This window comes from Durotheca rogersii, assembly GCF_024521655.1.
Source record: "Durotheca rogersii strain YMJ 92031201 chromosome Unknown GGS23scaffold_4, whole genome shotgun sequence".
In the NCBI taxonomy this organism is placed as follows: Eukaryota; Fungi; Ascomycota; class Sordariomycetes; order Xylariales; family Xylariaceae; genus Durotheca; species Durotheca rogersii.
Genome location: NW_026251235.1, coordinates 1,302,750 through 1,315,136, shown reverse-complemented (window position 1 = coordinate 1,315,136; position 12,387 = coordinate 1,302,750). Strand labels below are relative to the sequence as shown.

The window sequence follows — 12,387 nt, the reverse complement described above, 5'->3', positions numbered from 1 at the left end:
TCTAGGGGCCTAGAAGGATGCGCTTAGGATCAGCGGGCCTTGAAAATTTTGAAGTTCATCTCAAGTCGAGACCCAGCAACGACCGCACTAGCCAACAATTCCAACAATTCTTTCACCACTAACAGCGGCACAGTCCTCAGGATCACCCTTTGCACTACTGCCCATTAACCACAATCTAAGTCGCCGTTTAACCCATCGCATATCCCACCAATTGACGACTTATACAATGCGGGGTCTCATGACAACATGCGTGTAAGCTGAGGCAACAACCCTAAATCGGCAGGTGTCTATCCAGACCGCTCCGGAGAGTGATGTAAGACTCTCACGACCGACAATCAAGATTGATATTGGAGATGGGCGGAAATGATGGAGGGGGAGTAGCATGAGAGGACCCGATCTCGGCCCACAACCCGGCCACCGCCGAGGTGGTGCGGGACGACGAGCCGGGGCAGCGTGGAGGCTGACACGCCAGTGAGTTCCGACGGTAGGATCGAAGTCTAGGGGGGCTAATGGGAGCCCCGTATGCGTGCGCCTCCTAGCTGAGACTTATGGAGGAAGAGGTCTCGTGGAGCGAGCAATAAGTATGCTTGCCCTGCAACCACTCCAGGCACCGAAGAACCCTCGACGAAGGCCCGATTCCCTCCTCCCTTATTCCCTTCATCGAGGAGCAGCAGCATTTCGGGTTGCTCTCTGGTGATCGACCGACCATGGCGCCGATCACTTCACTTCCTCAGAGGAGGACTATCCTCTCTTCTCAGTTTCTCATACTCATCATACTGTCACTCCTTTCTCACGTCTATTCCAGACCAACAACTGGCCACATATCCAGTGCTGCCGCTTCTGAGGCTGTATGCCGGAATGAAGCATTCAAGTGCGTTCCTGCTATCATCTGTGGAATTTGTTGGAAGACGGTGAAGCTGACAGCTGTAACCCAGTCCTTTTGACTATTCTGTAAAGCCGGCTCGCATCCCAAATGCGCCGGTCTGCGCGGCGGTTGATACTCGCGACTTGCTCCTCACTCGCCAGGTGACGCAGCAGGAAGACTACAGTTGCGGTGAAGGTCGGCCGTGCCGGAACGGTATGAACTCCTTATTCTGGTGGTCTCTTCAGCACCCCCGCGTGCGAAGAAGAAGATCTTCCGCCATGCCCTCCGTCTTTATAGGTATGGCTTCTGTGCTGACGTCCTAAACAGGAGCTTGCTGTCCCAAGGAGACTGGGTGGTGCAACTACGGCCCTAAGGTGAGTCCACCCCTCGAAATACAGTGGTTTACTTCAAGATTTTCCACAGCGCTATCCCATCACTCGAAGCGCTGCTAACCCGACTTACGAATAGGCCTGCGGAACATCGGGAACCTCGCCCAACGAAGTATGCTGGAGCAACTGTAATGCCAAGGCAGAATGTGGCCGGTAATTTTCCATTCTCTCTTTGGTTCGTGTGAGAGATGGCCTAATACTAAAACGTACCAGGTACGCGGACCCTCCTGGAAAGGAGTGCCCTCTGAACGTGTAAGTCTCATGCATCGGATCCGTCCTCGGCGCAGTCGTTCACTGACTTGGATCTCAGCTGCTGCTCAGCCTTTGGCTTCTGCGGCATGACGTCGGAATATTGCAAAGTTACCGACGACGAGGAGGAGTCCTGCCAAAGCAATTGCAAACAGCCTGATTCCGGGAAAACCGGCGGCGATGTACGCAAACGCGTGATCGGGTACTACGAGGCCTGGGTCCACGATAGAAAATGCAACGGCATGGTGAATCCCCCCAAGCTTGAGCTACAACCCTATCACAATTACTGACATTCTCCCTAGTCCATAGAACAAATCCCAGTCGGGGCACTCACTCATTTGATGTTCTCTTTCGGCTACATTACGCCGGACAACTTCCAGATCGTTCCTATGGACGATCTGGAACAGAACCTCTTCTCCAAAATGAGCGCGCTGAAGCGGAAGAACAAGGCGTTGAAGGTGATGGTGGCCCTTGGTGGTTGGACGTTTAACGACCCGGGACCGACGCAAAAGGTCTTCCATGAAGTTGCCAGGACGAAAGCGAACCGGTCCAAGTTCATTGCCAATCTGCTAAGCTTCATGCGCCAGTATGCCTTTGATGGTGTCGACTTCGACTGGGTAAGACGTCCATTTGGAATGCCTATCCCGGCGCTTGCTTGAACCCTTCGCTAACTCCCCACAGGAATATCCAGGCGCTGATGATCGTGGCGGCGCGGAAGAGGATGGCGAGAACTTCACCTTGCTCCTCGAGGAATTGAGAGACGCAATCTCAAGGCAGCCCATTGAATATGTTGTCTCTTTCACCACGCCAACTAGCTACTGGTACCTCCGCCATTTCGACTTAAGGGCAAGCATCGCGGCAGTAGACTTCGTCAATATCATGAGTGAGTGCTGTAACTCCCTGTCTACTCGACCCTGAAATACTGACCGAACCTCTCTTCTAGGTTACGAGTAAGTACCCCCTTGACTAGATGAGCTAGGTTTCCACTGCTCACAATTCCAGTCTTCACGGCGTCTGGGACTCTTGGAACCCCATCGGAAGTAACGTGTTAGCCCACACCAACTTGACCGAGATCAACCTGGCTCTCGATCTCTACTGGCGAAACAGCATTCCCCCAGAGAAGCTAAACCTCGGTATCGGGTTTTACGGACGATCCTTCCAGCTGGCGGACCCTTCCTGCTTCAAGCCAGGGTGCAAATTTAAGGGTGGTGCTTCGCCTGGATCTGTAAGTGCCGACGACCAAGGCGCGCCCTGTAGTCGTGCGAGCTGACGCGGTGCCCCTCCTAGTGCACCAAGAACTCGGGCACTCTCGCGTACCGTGAGATCGTCGACATCATCGAAAAGAAGAAGCTAAAGCCCTACTACGAGAAGAAGCACCAAGTCAAGTACATCGTCTGGGACCAAGACCAATGGGTCAGCTATGTAAGTGGCTGCTTCTTTCGTGTGGTGGGCCGATCAATCGCTAACGCAGTTCCACCCCGGCGATAGGACGACGAAGAGACGATTGAAGCCAAGATAAAATTCGCTAACGACCAAGGCCTGGGTGGTGTCTTGATCTGGTCGGTAAGTAGCACGCTGTAGAAAGGCGCACCATTCTTCGCGCATGTATGCCTATATATCGGTGCTAATTCCGGGCTAGGTCGATCAAGACACGGACGACCTCAAAGCCCTTTCTGCCGTGGTCGGAAGGAAAACGATTGCCCTCGCAATGAAAGACAAAACCGCGGAAGACTCAGCTTGGTAAGTGAAAGCCTGGCTTATGTTCGGAGAGACACAACGCTAACGATTGCGAAGTACGTGCATCCTAATACGTGGACAAGACATTCATAGCCCAACTGCCGTGGTTATCCAAAGATTTCGTGTTGATAATACCGGAAGCTTGGGTTGTTACTATTTATCGCGCAGTGGCCGTCGCTAACCCATTCTCGCAGATTGGAAGGACATCGCGGATCAGAAATGCTACGTCACAGACTGTGGTGACCACTGCAAGGCAGGCTTCAAGAGAGTCACTTCGCAACCCTGTGGTGGCGCCGCATTCTTGACGAGGCATTCTACCGAAGAGGATAGCGAGCTTTGCTGTCCCCTCACGAGCTTCCCCAACGAAGATGACTGCACATGGCGCGGCTCGTAAGCTTTTTCCACCCGCCCCCATGAGAGCATATGACCTTGATACTATCATAACTATATACCCTTTTCGACGCCATAAACAGTTATAGCTGACAGGATGCCATAGGGACCCTTTTTGCAACGGTCGCTGCCACGACGGTGAAGCCCTGCTCCAGTTGAACCGCTGGGGAGACGGGAAGTACTGCGAAGATGGCCACAAAGCATACTGCTGCGCTGTGCCTCAAGGCAAAAATCAGAAATGCTACTGGTCAGGCATGGGGAAGAATTGCAAGGATGGCGATGAGCCTTTGGTCAGTTGTCCCGAAGGACCCCATCAAACGCGAGGATGCCAACGACAAGCCGGCTAACGATATCTGCAGACGTTCGCTGGTACTTTCCTATCAGACATCGCTGATGTGGCGCAGTGGTTCGGACTCGTCGGCAAGGTCCTCTCCGAAGCCCTCGACGACGTCGACATGGCCCTGCAGGAAAGGTACTGCTGCCCTCCGGAGGATCTCGACACTTGGAAGAACTGCGAATGGAAGGGAAAGCCCGGGTCCTGCTTCGACAACCACTGCGACGCCAATACACAGGTACAGCTCACTACTAACCGCTACGGGCTCGGTCAGTCCTGCTCACCGAGGCTTGAGCGGGCCAGGGTGTTCTGCTGTGACCCTCCTGACGGAGAGACTCTCTTCCTCCCCGTACCGCTCGAAGATCTGTTCCCCAACCCGCCAAGCAGTGACAAGGTGGACACGAAGTTTGACCTCAACATTGACAGCACCTGGGGCGACGGGACACCGGATACAGATACCGATGACAACCCAGATGAAGCTTCCTTCCAGTTTTACGTCTTGGCTGCTCCGGACGAGATACAGACCTCTCTCGACAAGCGAGACGGCTCGCACTGGGATGTCTACAACTGCAAAGACGCCGAGAGCGAGGCGGAGCAGACCGTCCAGATAGTCTGCACGGATATCTCCGAGGATAGCAATTGTAACCACATCCGGAGAGGCAAGGGTGTGCCCGGAACGATCCTGCAGATGCCGAAGGGCTGCGGCCCGGGCAAGTATGCCGTTGCCGTGGATATGGTCGTAGCTAAGAACCAGACGCTGCCTCACCACATCACCAAACGCAAGCTCCGCCACACCCCGATCGTCTACGACCTCTCCTTTGACTATAACTTCGCGCGCGTCCCGCGCGACTTCGGCGACACGCAGCTGCGTGTCGACTTCAGCAATCAGCAGGGCTACTGGGACAACGTGGTGGCGGCGACGGCTAGCAAGAAGCGCAAGGGCAAGCGGTCGCTCGCGGACGTGGGCGGGAATCACAAGAGGTGGCTCGAGGAGGAATGGCGCGACGACATGCACTACGGCGCGCTGAGCCGCGAGGAGCTGCACAAGCGGTGGTTCGGCTCCGACGTGCTCGACTGGCTCAAGGGCCTCCTCAACGTCAATATCAAGAAGGAGAAGCGCCACGACTACGAGGAAGACGTGTCGGTGATCATCCTCCAAGAGGACTGGACGTGCGAGCGGCAGAACACCAAGTTCCAGGCCAAGCTCGACGCCGTGGCCACCGCGAGCATCAAAATGTCGTCCTCGTTCGGCTTCACCCTCATCACGACGCTAGGCACGCCTCCGCTAGACCTGAGCCAGTCGTACCTGCACTTCAACAACGAGGGCGTCGTCGAGGCCATCTTCACCATCGATGCCCTCGCCCGCGTCGACTGGGACTCGAAGGTTTTCCAGCTCGGGCCGGGCATACCCTTCCCGGGCGGGTCGTTCAAGATCCCCGGCATTATGACGGTGGGGCCGGAGCTGATCCTGCAGGCGCGTCTCAAGGCCGGCATCAAGGTCGAGGGCCACGTCGAGGCCCGCGTAACCCTCGCCGACTGGGAGATCAGTCAGACCTACCCCCAACAGAACGACTACGACCCCAAGAGCGAGAAATCGCCCAAACGCGACATGAACACCAAGGACCTGCTCAAGCCCACGTTCGACGCGTCCGTCGAGGCCTCTGGCTACGTCGAGGCCCACCTGATACCGACCATCAGCTTCGGCATCGACTTCGACGACTTCTGGAAGATCGGCCGAGCCAGTGCCGACCTCGTCGTCGACGGGTGGGTGCGCATGCGCGCGAAGAGCGACATCGTAAGTGGACCCGACCCCTCTCCGCCGGGGAATCTAGCTGCTGCTTCTACGGAGCGGTCGCCGCTCGCCAACGGACGGCTCTTTTTTGCTAACTGAAATGCCGCGCTTAGGTTGGGGGCGACTGCTCGTTCGGGTACGGCATCGACGCCGGCGTGGTCCTGCTCGCCGAGGCGACGGTGCCCGACTACTTCGACTGGGACGCGGAGCCGGTGCGGCTCGGCAGCCTGGACAAGACGCTAGTGCCGAGCGGCGACAAGGAGTGGGAGTGCCTGACGGGCACGAACAAGACGGTGCGGGCCATCGGTGGGCTCGACGTCAACGACACGCGCCCGTTGATTGAACGCGCGTTGCGGCCGCACTCGCGGCTCGGCAAGCGGCTCGTCCCGTACGGGCCCGTCATCTCGCTGCCCAAGGGCGAGCGGCTCTGCCCCAACAAGGGCGGGCCGGCGACGCTGACGCCGTGCGACGAGACGTACGCCGTCGACGACATGTACCAGGACGCCGACGACGTGGGCTCTCTCGCGCGCCGCTCGCGCTTCGGCGAGGCCGACCTCGCCGACTACACGGCGGCGCACAACATCACCGCCGACGAGGCCGAGTCGCTGCACCTGCACAAGTGGGTGGAGCGTCTGTCCAAGGACTCCCTGCATATCTGCAAGGGCGACGCGCAGATGCTCGTCAAGTTTCCCGATTACGACACGAACGGGGATATCTACGATAACGCGAACTGGAAGGACTGCAACAACTGTAAGTGCCCGTATTCGTCTAGGCGCGAGGATATTTCTGTTTCTCTTCTTCCCGGACTATGCTAACCAGTTCGCCCCCTCTTCTCCTCCTCGCAGACGAATTCGGAAAGCAGACTACCAAGCAGGAAGACATCAAGAGACCCCCGGGCTCGAAGCGAGAATTCGAGCGGTACATCGTCGAGCACGTGCTCGAGGCGCAGATGATGGTGGAGTTCTTCAAGACGTTCCCCAACACGGGGGCGGACTCGGTGTGCAAGAAGCTGAAGGAGGGCGGGTTCGAGAAGAACACGATGATCAACGGCGTGGAGACGTACCCGCTCTACCACGTCGCGTCGGGGTACCCCAGCACGGACACGAGCGACGAGATGATGTGGATCTTCGAGCCGGTCAACCTGGTCAAGGAGAAGGCGTGGAAGGGCAGCAAGGTGCCGGGCGAGGGGCAGATGAGCAAGGCGGTCGCGAGCGAGGACACGGTCGCGACGGCGATCCGGAGCATGAAGAACGTCCTCATGACCTACAAGTACCACAAGATGGTCAACAGCATCCTCGTCAAGCAGACGAACCGGGTCGCGACCCGGTTCGACGAGGCCGAGGACGCCATGGTCGCGGCCAAGCGCGGCTACACGAAGCAGAACCTCAGCCAGTCGTGGAAGCGCTTCATCAAGGGCCGCTACACCATCGTCATGAACAAGCTGGACTATTTCGTCGAGAACTGGATCACCGAGATCGAGGGGGTCCTCAAGGACACCGACCCCGACGCGGACACGGACGATCGCAAGAAGCTCAGGGAGAGGATCGAGAAGCTGCGCGAGGCCGTCGACGACACTAAGAGGACTTGGACGAATCCTTTCCCCTGAGACTCGCTAGGTTCGAAATAGTATAGCCAAAGCTTTCAGCAGCGTACAGGCGTATTCGCAATAGCAAAAAAAAAATTTTTTGACACGCGCACATTGTTCTACGTACTAGTTCCTAACTCTGTAGAAGATGTACCGGTAGCTAGTCGCCGGATGCCGGTAGTATGTAGGGTTGGCATCACGTAGTCGGGTTAGCATCACGTACTCCACCACCATCTACAGCTGGACGCGTCGATGGCCACGCGTGAAGTAAATGCGGTGATCTGCCGAATCCAGCAGGCGCACCAGCTCCGCCGGGAGCTCCCAGTGCGGCAGCACAGGATCTTGGTTGGGCCGAGGTTGCATATCCGTCTCGAAGTCCATCCTCCAGCGGCCGTGGCCGGGGGCCGCGTCGAGGAACCGGTTGAAGTCGTCGCTCATGACGCGGTCCCGCTCCTGCGTCGGGCCCCAGTACTCCAGGGACGCCTGCCTAGAGAACGCGCACTCGAAGCGCCGCAGGGCCGGCATGCGGACGACGGCGCGGGCGACGGCGACCAGAAAGGGGTCGAGCGTCGCGGCGTCGGGATGGCGCCGGAAGTCGGCGTACGGGATGTCGCCGTCGAGCCGGGCCCACTCGAACTCGGGGAGGAAGTCGCTGGCTTCGGAGTCCTGCGAGTCGAACGCGGCGCGCGAATGCTCCGCCTCCGAGTCGCTCTCGTCCCTCTCGCTGCTCGCCGGCGCCGACGCCCGATCGCCGGTGAAATACCACCCGCCCGCGGGCGTCATCGCCGAGACGCCGAGCTCCAGATCCTCGAGGGCCCGGAACGGGCTCTCGTCCCCGTCGTCGTCGTCGACGGCGAATACCTCGGGCGACAAGATCCAGGTGCCAGTCAGCTTTACCTTCCTGATGCTCGGCAATCTCAAGACCCTGTTTATCGCCCGGCTCAAAGCGTCACGGTTGCCGGCGTCGAGCAGGCTCTCGGGCTCCCAGTTGTGGTTGAGAGGGTCGGAATCCTCGTGGTAGATCGCCAGGGTCTCGAGGCGGGAAAAGTCGGGTAGGAGCAGCGCGGATGACAGGGATGCTCTCAGCCTGGTTTTCAAAGCCGCTAGCCGGCGAGGGGCGGTGTAATGCCGCCAGCGTACCATTTTGATGCGCGGCAGGGCCTGCCAGATGGTTGCCACGGCACTCGGGTGAATTCTCCGACCAGAGTCGCTGTATGCGGTGACGAAGGGTAGGACGGGGAGCTCGCGGACGCCCTCGAGTTGGATGTATTTGAACCAGTTCCGGATCGGCCAAGCAGGGTCGGCTCCGTGGCTGTTGGGGGAATCCGGTACGTAACCGTCCTTTGGCGATGCGCTGGAGACGGCGAGATGGAAGGGCTGCGCCTGTTCTGGATCTCCCAAAGCGTCCGCCCAACCGTGCAACCTCGTGAACAGTCCAGAAACGGCTCGGGAGAATGTCGCATCGTTGTCGGCAGCCTCGCGACTGCTTTGCAGCTTCTTGAAGCGCTTCTTGCTGATGTCGGGGAGGTCAACATAGAAGTCCAGCTTCCGAACCAGAGACCGTCGGCGCGCGTCGGCAAAGACGCTGTCAAATTCGGCCAGCGCAGCCTCGGTGCTGTGCGTTCGGACAGCTGCGAATGTCTTCCTCTCGATCACATGCTGGAATCTGCGGCTGACAGACGCGTATGGCGCCAGAGGCTCGTCGAGATAGCTGAGAATCTGCTGAAACGTCTCGGGCGCGGTCTTATCCATTTTGCTGGGCTGATCTGGGCGAACAAGCGCATGCGGATGCGGCAACCATCATCAATTGGGAGGGGAAAGAAGGAAGAAAAAATTCCGAAGGATAAAAGTCGGTCAGGTTAGCGATGCATTAATTCAAGGATGAATTCGAGGCGACGTGCGGTTCCGCCTATCGAAGAGGGGTGCCTGTAATTCTAAGCCTGCTTCTGCTGTCGGCCAGCATGCGGCCAGTGTGTCAACAATCGGCCTCACCAGCTAACCCTCTGACCGACCTGCTAGCTTATGTGCCTACCACCGAGCATGTCTGTCGCAAAGCCGTCAATAGTCGAAGGCCTTATCGATTTATCTCCATGCACAATATAAAAACTTTTATAGTCCTTTGATCTCCCAAGCGATGCCTTGGCCCTGCAACAGAATGGGAATGCCGCTCGAATAGTACAAGCCCATTGCCGCGAAGCTACCGGAAATTCGATCCCTGCATAACAAACCCCATCCTAACATCGCGCAACCGATTATTTCCCCCCTGTCTTTCAATAGATGTCATCATTATCTTCCTTCCACGCGAAAATTTCTCCTTGCAGCTTGCTATCAGGGCGGGAGCATGACCCGCCAGGCATCTAAATACCGGCGGAAAACATCTGGACGAAGTCACCAGATAAAACAAGAACCCAACTCGGGGGTTCCTCGAATGGCTCTAGGCCAGAATACCCTTTGCTCCACGTCCGAGGGAGCATGGTCGCCGAGGCCAACTTGAGGATGGCGGAGCAGATAGGTAACTGCGAGACCGTTCCCCCGCTAAACTAGGTCTGAATGACACCATACGCTTCCCACAATACTCTAGAGCTATAAGCTAGCAATGCTGATCTGTTAGTAGATCAGGCACAGGTAGCTTACCTTAACTCAAGCTCGGTAACCTCTTCAAGCCCATCAACAAACAGCATCACAGGGGCTTCAAGTATGCGTGACTCAGGACACGGTCGGTCTGCCTGGGCGGTCGGGATGATGGGGGCTATACGGGTAATCTCGTACTCCAACTCGTCGGAGGTTCCCGACCGCAGTCGACAGAGATCGCAACATCGGGTCCACCCTACCGATGCTGTCGGTAGAAGCAAGATGGTTCCAAAAACGTGCTTGTTGAACTGGCTGTCTGTCTGAAGCCCTGTAAACAGGGCAGCTCCCTATGAGCTCCCGGTCTGCTTATATAACAGCGATTACGGGAGAGTCGATGCCTCCAGCTTAGCTAGTCATAGGTATATAGCCAGGTGGCCGTCCCACGACCTAAGTCGAATTTGCCGAGCCATAAGCGGGAGTTATACCGGACATGCCCGCGAAGTAACTGCTCACTTGCAGGCGAATGAAGCCAAAGGAGGTGGCAAAGTGATCTTCCTAGGCAATGGTGGCGGTTGCAGATCAGTCCGATACTGAGGTGTTGTGGGGAAAACACGATTTCGATCGATAATGCTGCGACTGACTACCGGGATTTCTGAATCTCCGTCGTGGAAGTCTTGCCGGGGAAGTCGAAGGAAAAGCGGCAACGGCGGGCGTTATAGCAATGTACTTGGGAGAAAATACGGCAGCGGTAGTACAAGTAGACATGGCAGATGCGCTTCTCGAGACTGGATAAGTGATGGCACTGGTGTTAATAACACGTATCGAGCATCCATAGTTAAGGTAGTGATGAGCTTCTTCGCGCAACTAGCGGCGACCGGCATGAACCCGGCGGAGAGTAGGCCCAGCCGCGTCTTAATGCTGAGGTGATCAAGCTCGGCGTAGTGGCCAAGTTCGAATCGAGCGATGCGGCCCAGGTCGCCGGCCCGCCAGCCCTCCGATATAGTTATGTCTTATGGGATTCGCCGAAGGTGGGATCTCCCAGACGTAACAACCAAGAGGTCGATTGTGCAATATCCTAATGTACTCGTACATGATAAGCATTCCTACTTCTCCTCCGATAGCAGAGGGTACTACGCTCTCAGCCGCTAATTGTCGTGAGAGCAGAGAGCGTGAAGGCATCACCCCGTATTCATAGTTACTAACCTGAATATTTTCGAAGCGTTACGGTGTCCTCCTCCGCCACGTAAAGAAACGACGTAAGATGCCACGAAAGACCCGGTCTTATTGCTTCACTACCAGCAGCCTTCCTCCAATCCCGAAGGCGCGTTGGCCCGTCGCATGGGAGTAGCACGGCATTATAGTGCCGCAACAGCACCGACGAGACCTACTGCAGCCGCAGCGGCGAGGACGAAGCCCGTCTCCCTTGGCGGGGCGACCGCACGCGAGACGGAGGTCGACGCCGGGGCAGTTTCATCACTAGCGGTGGACAGGTCAATGCCAATCTGGTTGGTCAGGACAGTGTCAGTCTGAATGGTCATGCGGCCGGTGGTGCCAGCGTCGAATACGGCGCCAGTAGCGGGCGACGCCGGCGATGACGTCGATGACGTGGTGGCGTCTGCTATCGTGGTCTGACGAGGCTGCAAGGTATCCGCCGCGGCGGGCAGCGCTACATTGCCGACGATCACGGCAGCAATAAGGAGGGAGTAACGGAAACCGGCCATGGCTATCAAGCTGGCGATGGTGGCCAGGGAATGGCAATGCTGATGAGGAGGAGCGGTGCGGGCGTGGTGAGTCGTGACAAATCTGATAAATGAAGCGCGGCAGCCGTCGAAGGGAGAGGGTCGAGTCAGTGCTAGGCAGGACCCAGAGATGGGCAGGGAGGGGGGGGGTAACAGACGACTTTTATATACCTACCTGTGGGATGTGCCCGGCCGTTATACAGGTGGGTGATGATGATTCAACTCCCCAGGCCAGTACCTAGTAGAGAAATGCCGTAGCTTGTAGGCACGACCTACCTAGGTAGGTGGTACTGATGAGGTCGGGACTACGTCAGCACACGTGTAGGTAGATACGCGCATGTTATAAGTACATCTATACCCTAGCCGTACTCGCATCGCAGGGGTTCAGCCGGGAAAAGAATACCTACCCATAATGTGTGTCGAATCCGTACCTGGGCGGGGAGCGTGTGTTCTGTGTCTGTGTGGCGTGCTACGCTAAGATACCTAGCTCTGGGCCTGGACGGCAGTCCCCTGGACCGAACCCCAAAGGTCCTCAATCCAGCAGCTGCATTCCCGGCGGCGGGCGGTGGACGGTGGACGGTGGACGGTGGACGGCGTGCAGGGCCTTCGTTCTGCGATATGACACGACGCGTATCCATGCCAGACCTGGTGCATGCTCGTATCACCACGGCATATCCCGCCTGCGCATTGTAGAGGCATTAAATACACAGACGCGAAGCCCAACTCTTTTCCGCTC

At 57.3% G+C, this 12,387-nt stretch overlaps 3 protein-coding genes across 3 annotated transcripts; 1 reads left to right on the top strand and 2 right to left on the bottom strand.

Annotated features, from left to right (window-relative positions):
• Positions 1 to 707: 707 nt before the first annotated feature.
• Positions 708 to 7,469, top strand: GGS23DRAFT_617123 (family 18 glycosyl hydrolase; the record flags this gene model as incomplete). Its single annotated transcript, XM_051520835.1, has 19 exons — positions 708 to 871; positions 936 to 1,078; positions 1,193 to 1,239; positions 1,334 to 1,407; positions 1,468 to 1,506; positions 1,565 to 1,748; positions 1,806 to 2,120; positions 2,185 to 2,386; positions 2,447 to 2,453; positions 2,506 to 2,728; positions 2,791 to 2,925; positions 2,992 to 3,066; positions 3,143 to 3,243; positions 3,298 to 3,362; positions 3,435 to 3,630; positions 3,737 to 3,920; positions 3,990 to 5,759; positions 5,870 to 6,506; positions 6,602 to 7,469. 19 exons carry the CDS (start codon positions 708 to 710, stop codon positions 7,360 to 7,362), a joined length of 5,322 nt encoding a protein of 1,773 aa, XP_051374716.1. The 3' UTR covers positions 7,363 to 7,469.
• On the bottom strand, positions 7,074 to 9,198 carry GGS23DRAFT_364140 (uncharacterized protein). The gene has a single exon (XM_051513278.1). The coding sequence runs from the start codon at positions 9,091 to 9,093 to the stop codon at positions 7,576 to 7,578; it is 1,518 nt and encodes a 505-aa protein (XP_051374715.1). The 5' UTR covers positions 9,094 to 9,198; the 3' UTR covers positions 7,074 to 7,575.
• Positions 9,199 to 11,117: 1,919 nt separating this feature from the next.
• Positions 11,118 to 11,877, bottom strand: GGS23DRAFT_364166 (uncharacterized protein). The gene is made up of 2 exons (XM_051513279.1): positions 11,827 to 11,877; positions 11,118 to 11,715 (listed from the first exon to the last, which is right to left on the bottom strand). Exon 2 carries the CDS (start codon positions 11,631 to 11,633, stop codon positions 11,268 to 11,270), a length of 366 nt encoding a protein of 121 aa, XP_051374714.1. The 5' UTR covers positions 11,634 to 11,715; positions 11,827 to 11,877; the 3' UTR covers positions 11,118 to 11,267.
• Positions 11,878 to 12,387: the final 510 nt, after the last annotated feature.

Excerpts from the sequence above, each read along its gene's own strand:
- GGS23DRAFT_364140 (XM_051513278.1), bottom strand. The coding sequence starts at position 9,093 with ATGGATAAGACCGCGCCCGAGACGTTTCAGCAGATTCTCAGCTATCTC.
- GGS23DRAFT_364166 (XM_051513279.1), bottom strand. The coding sequence starts at position 11,633 with ATGGCCGGTTTCCGTTACTCCCTCCTTATTGCTGCCGTGATCGTCGGC.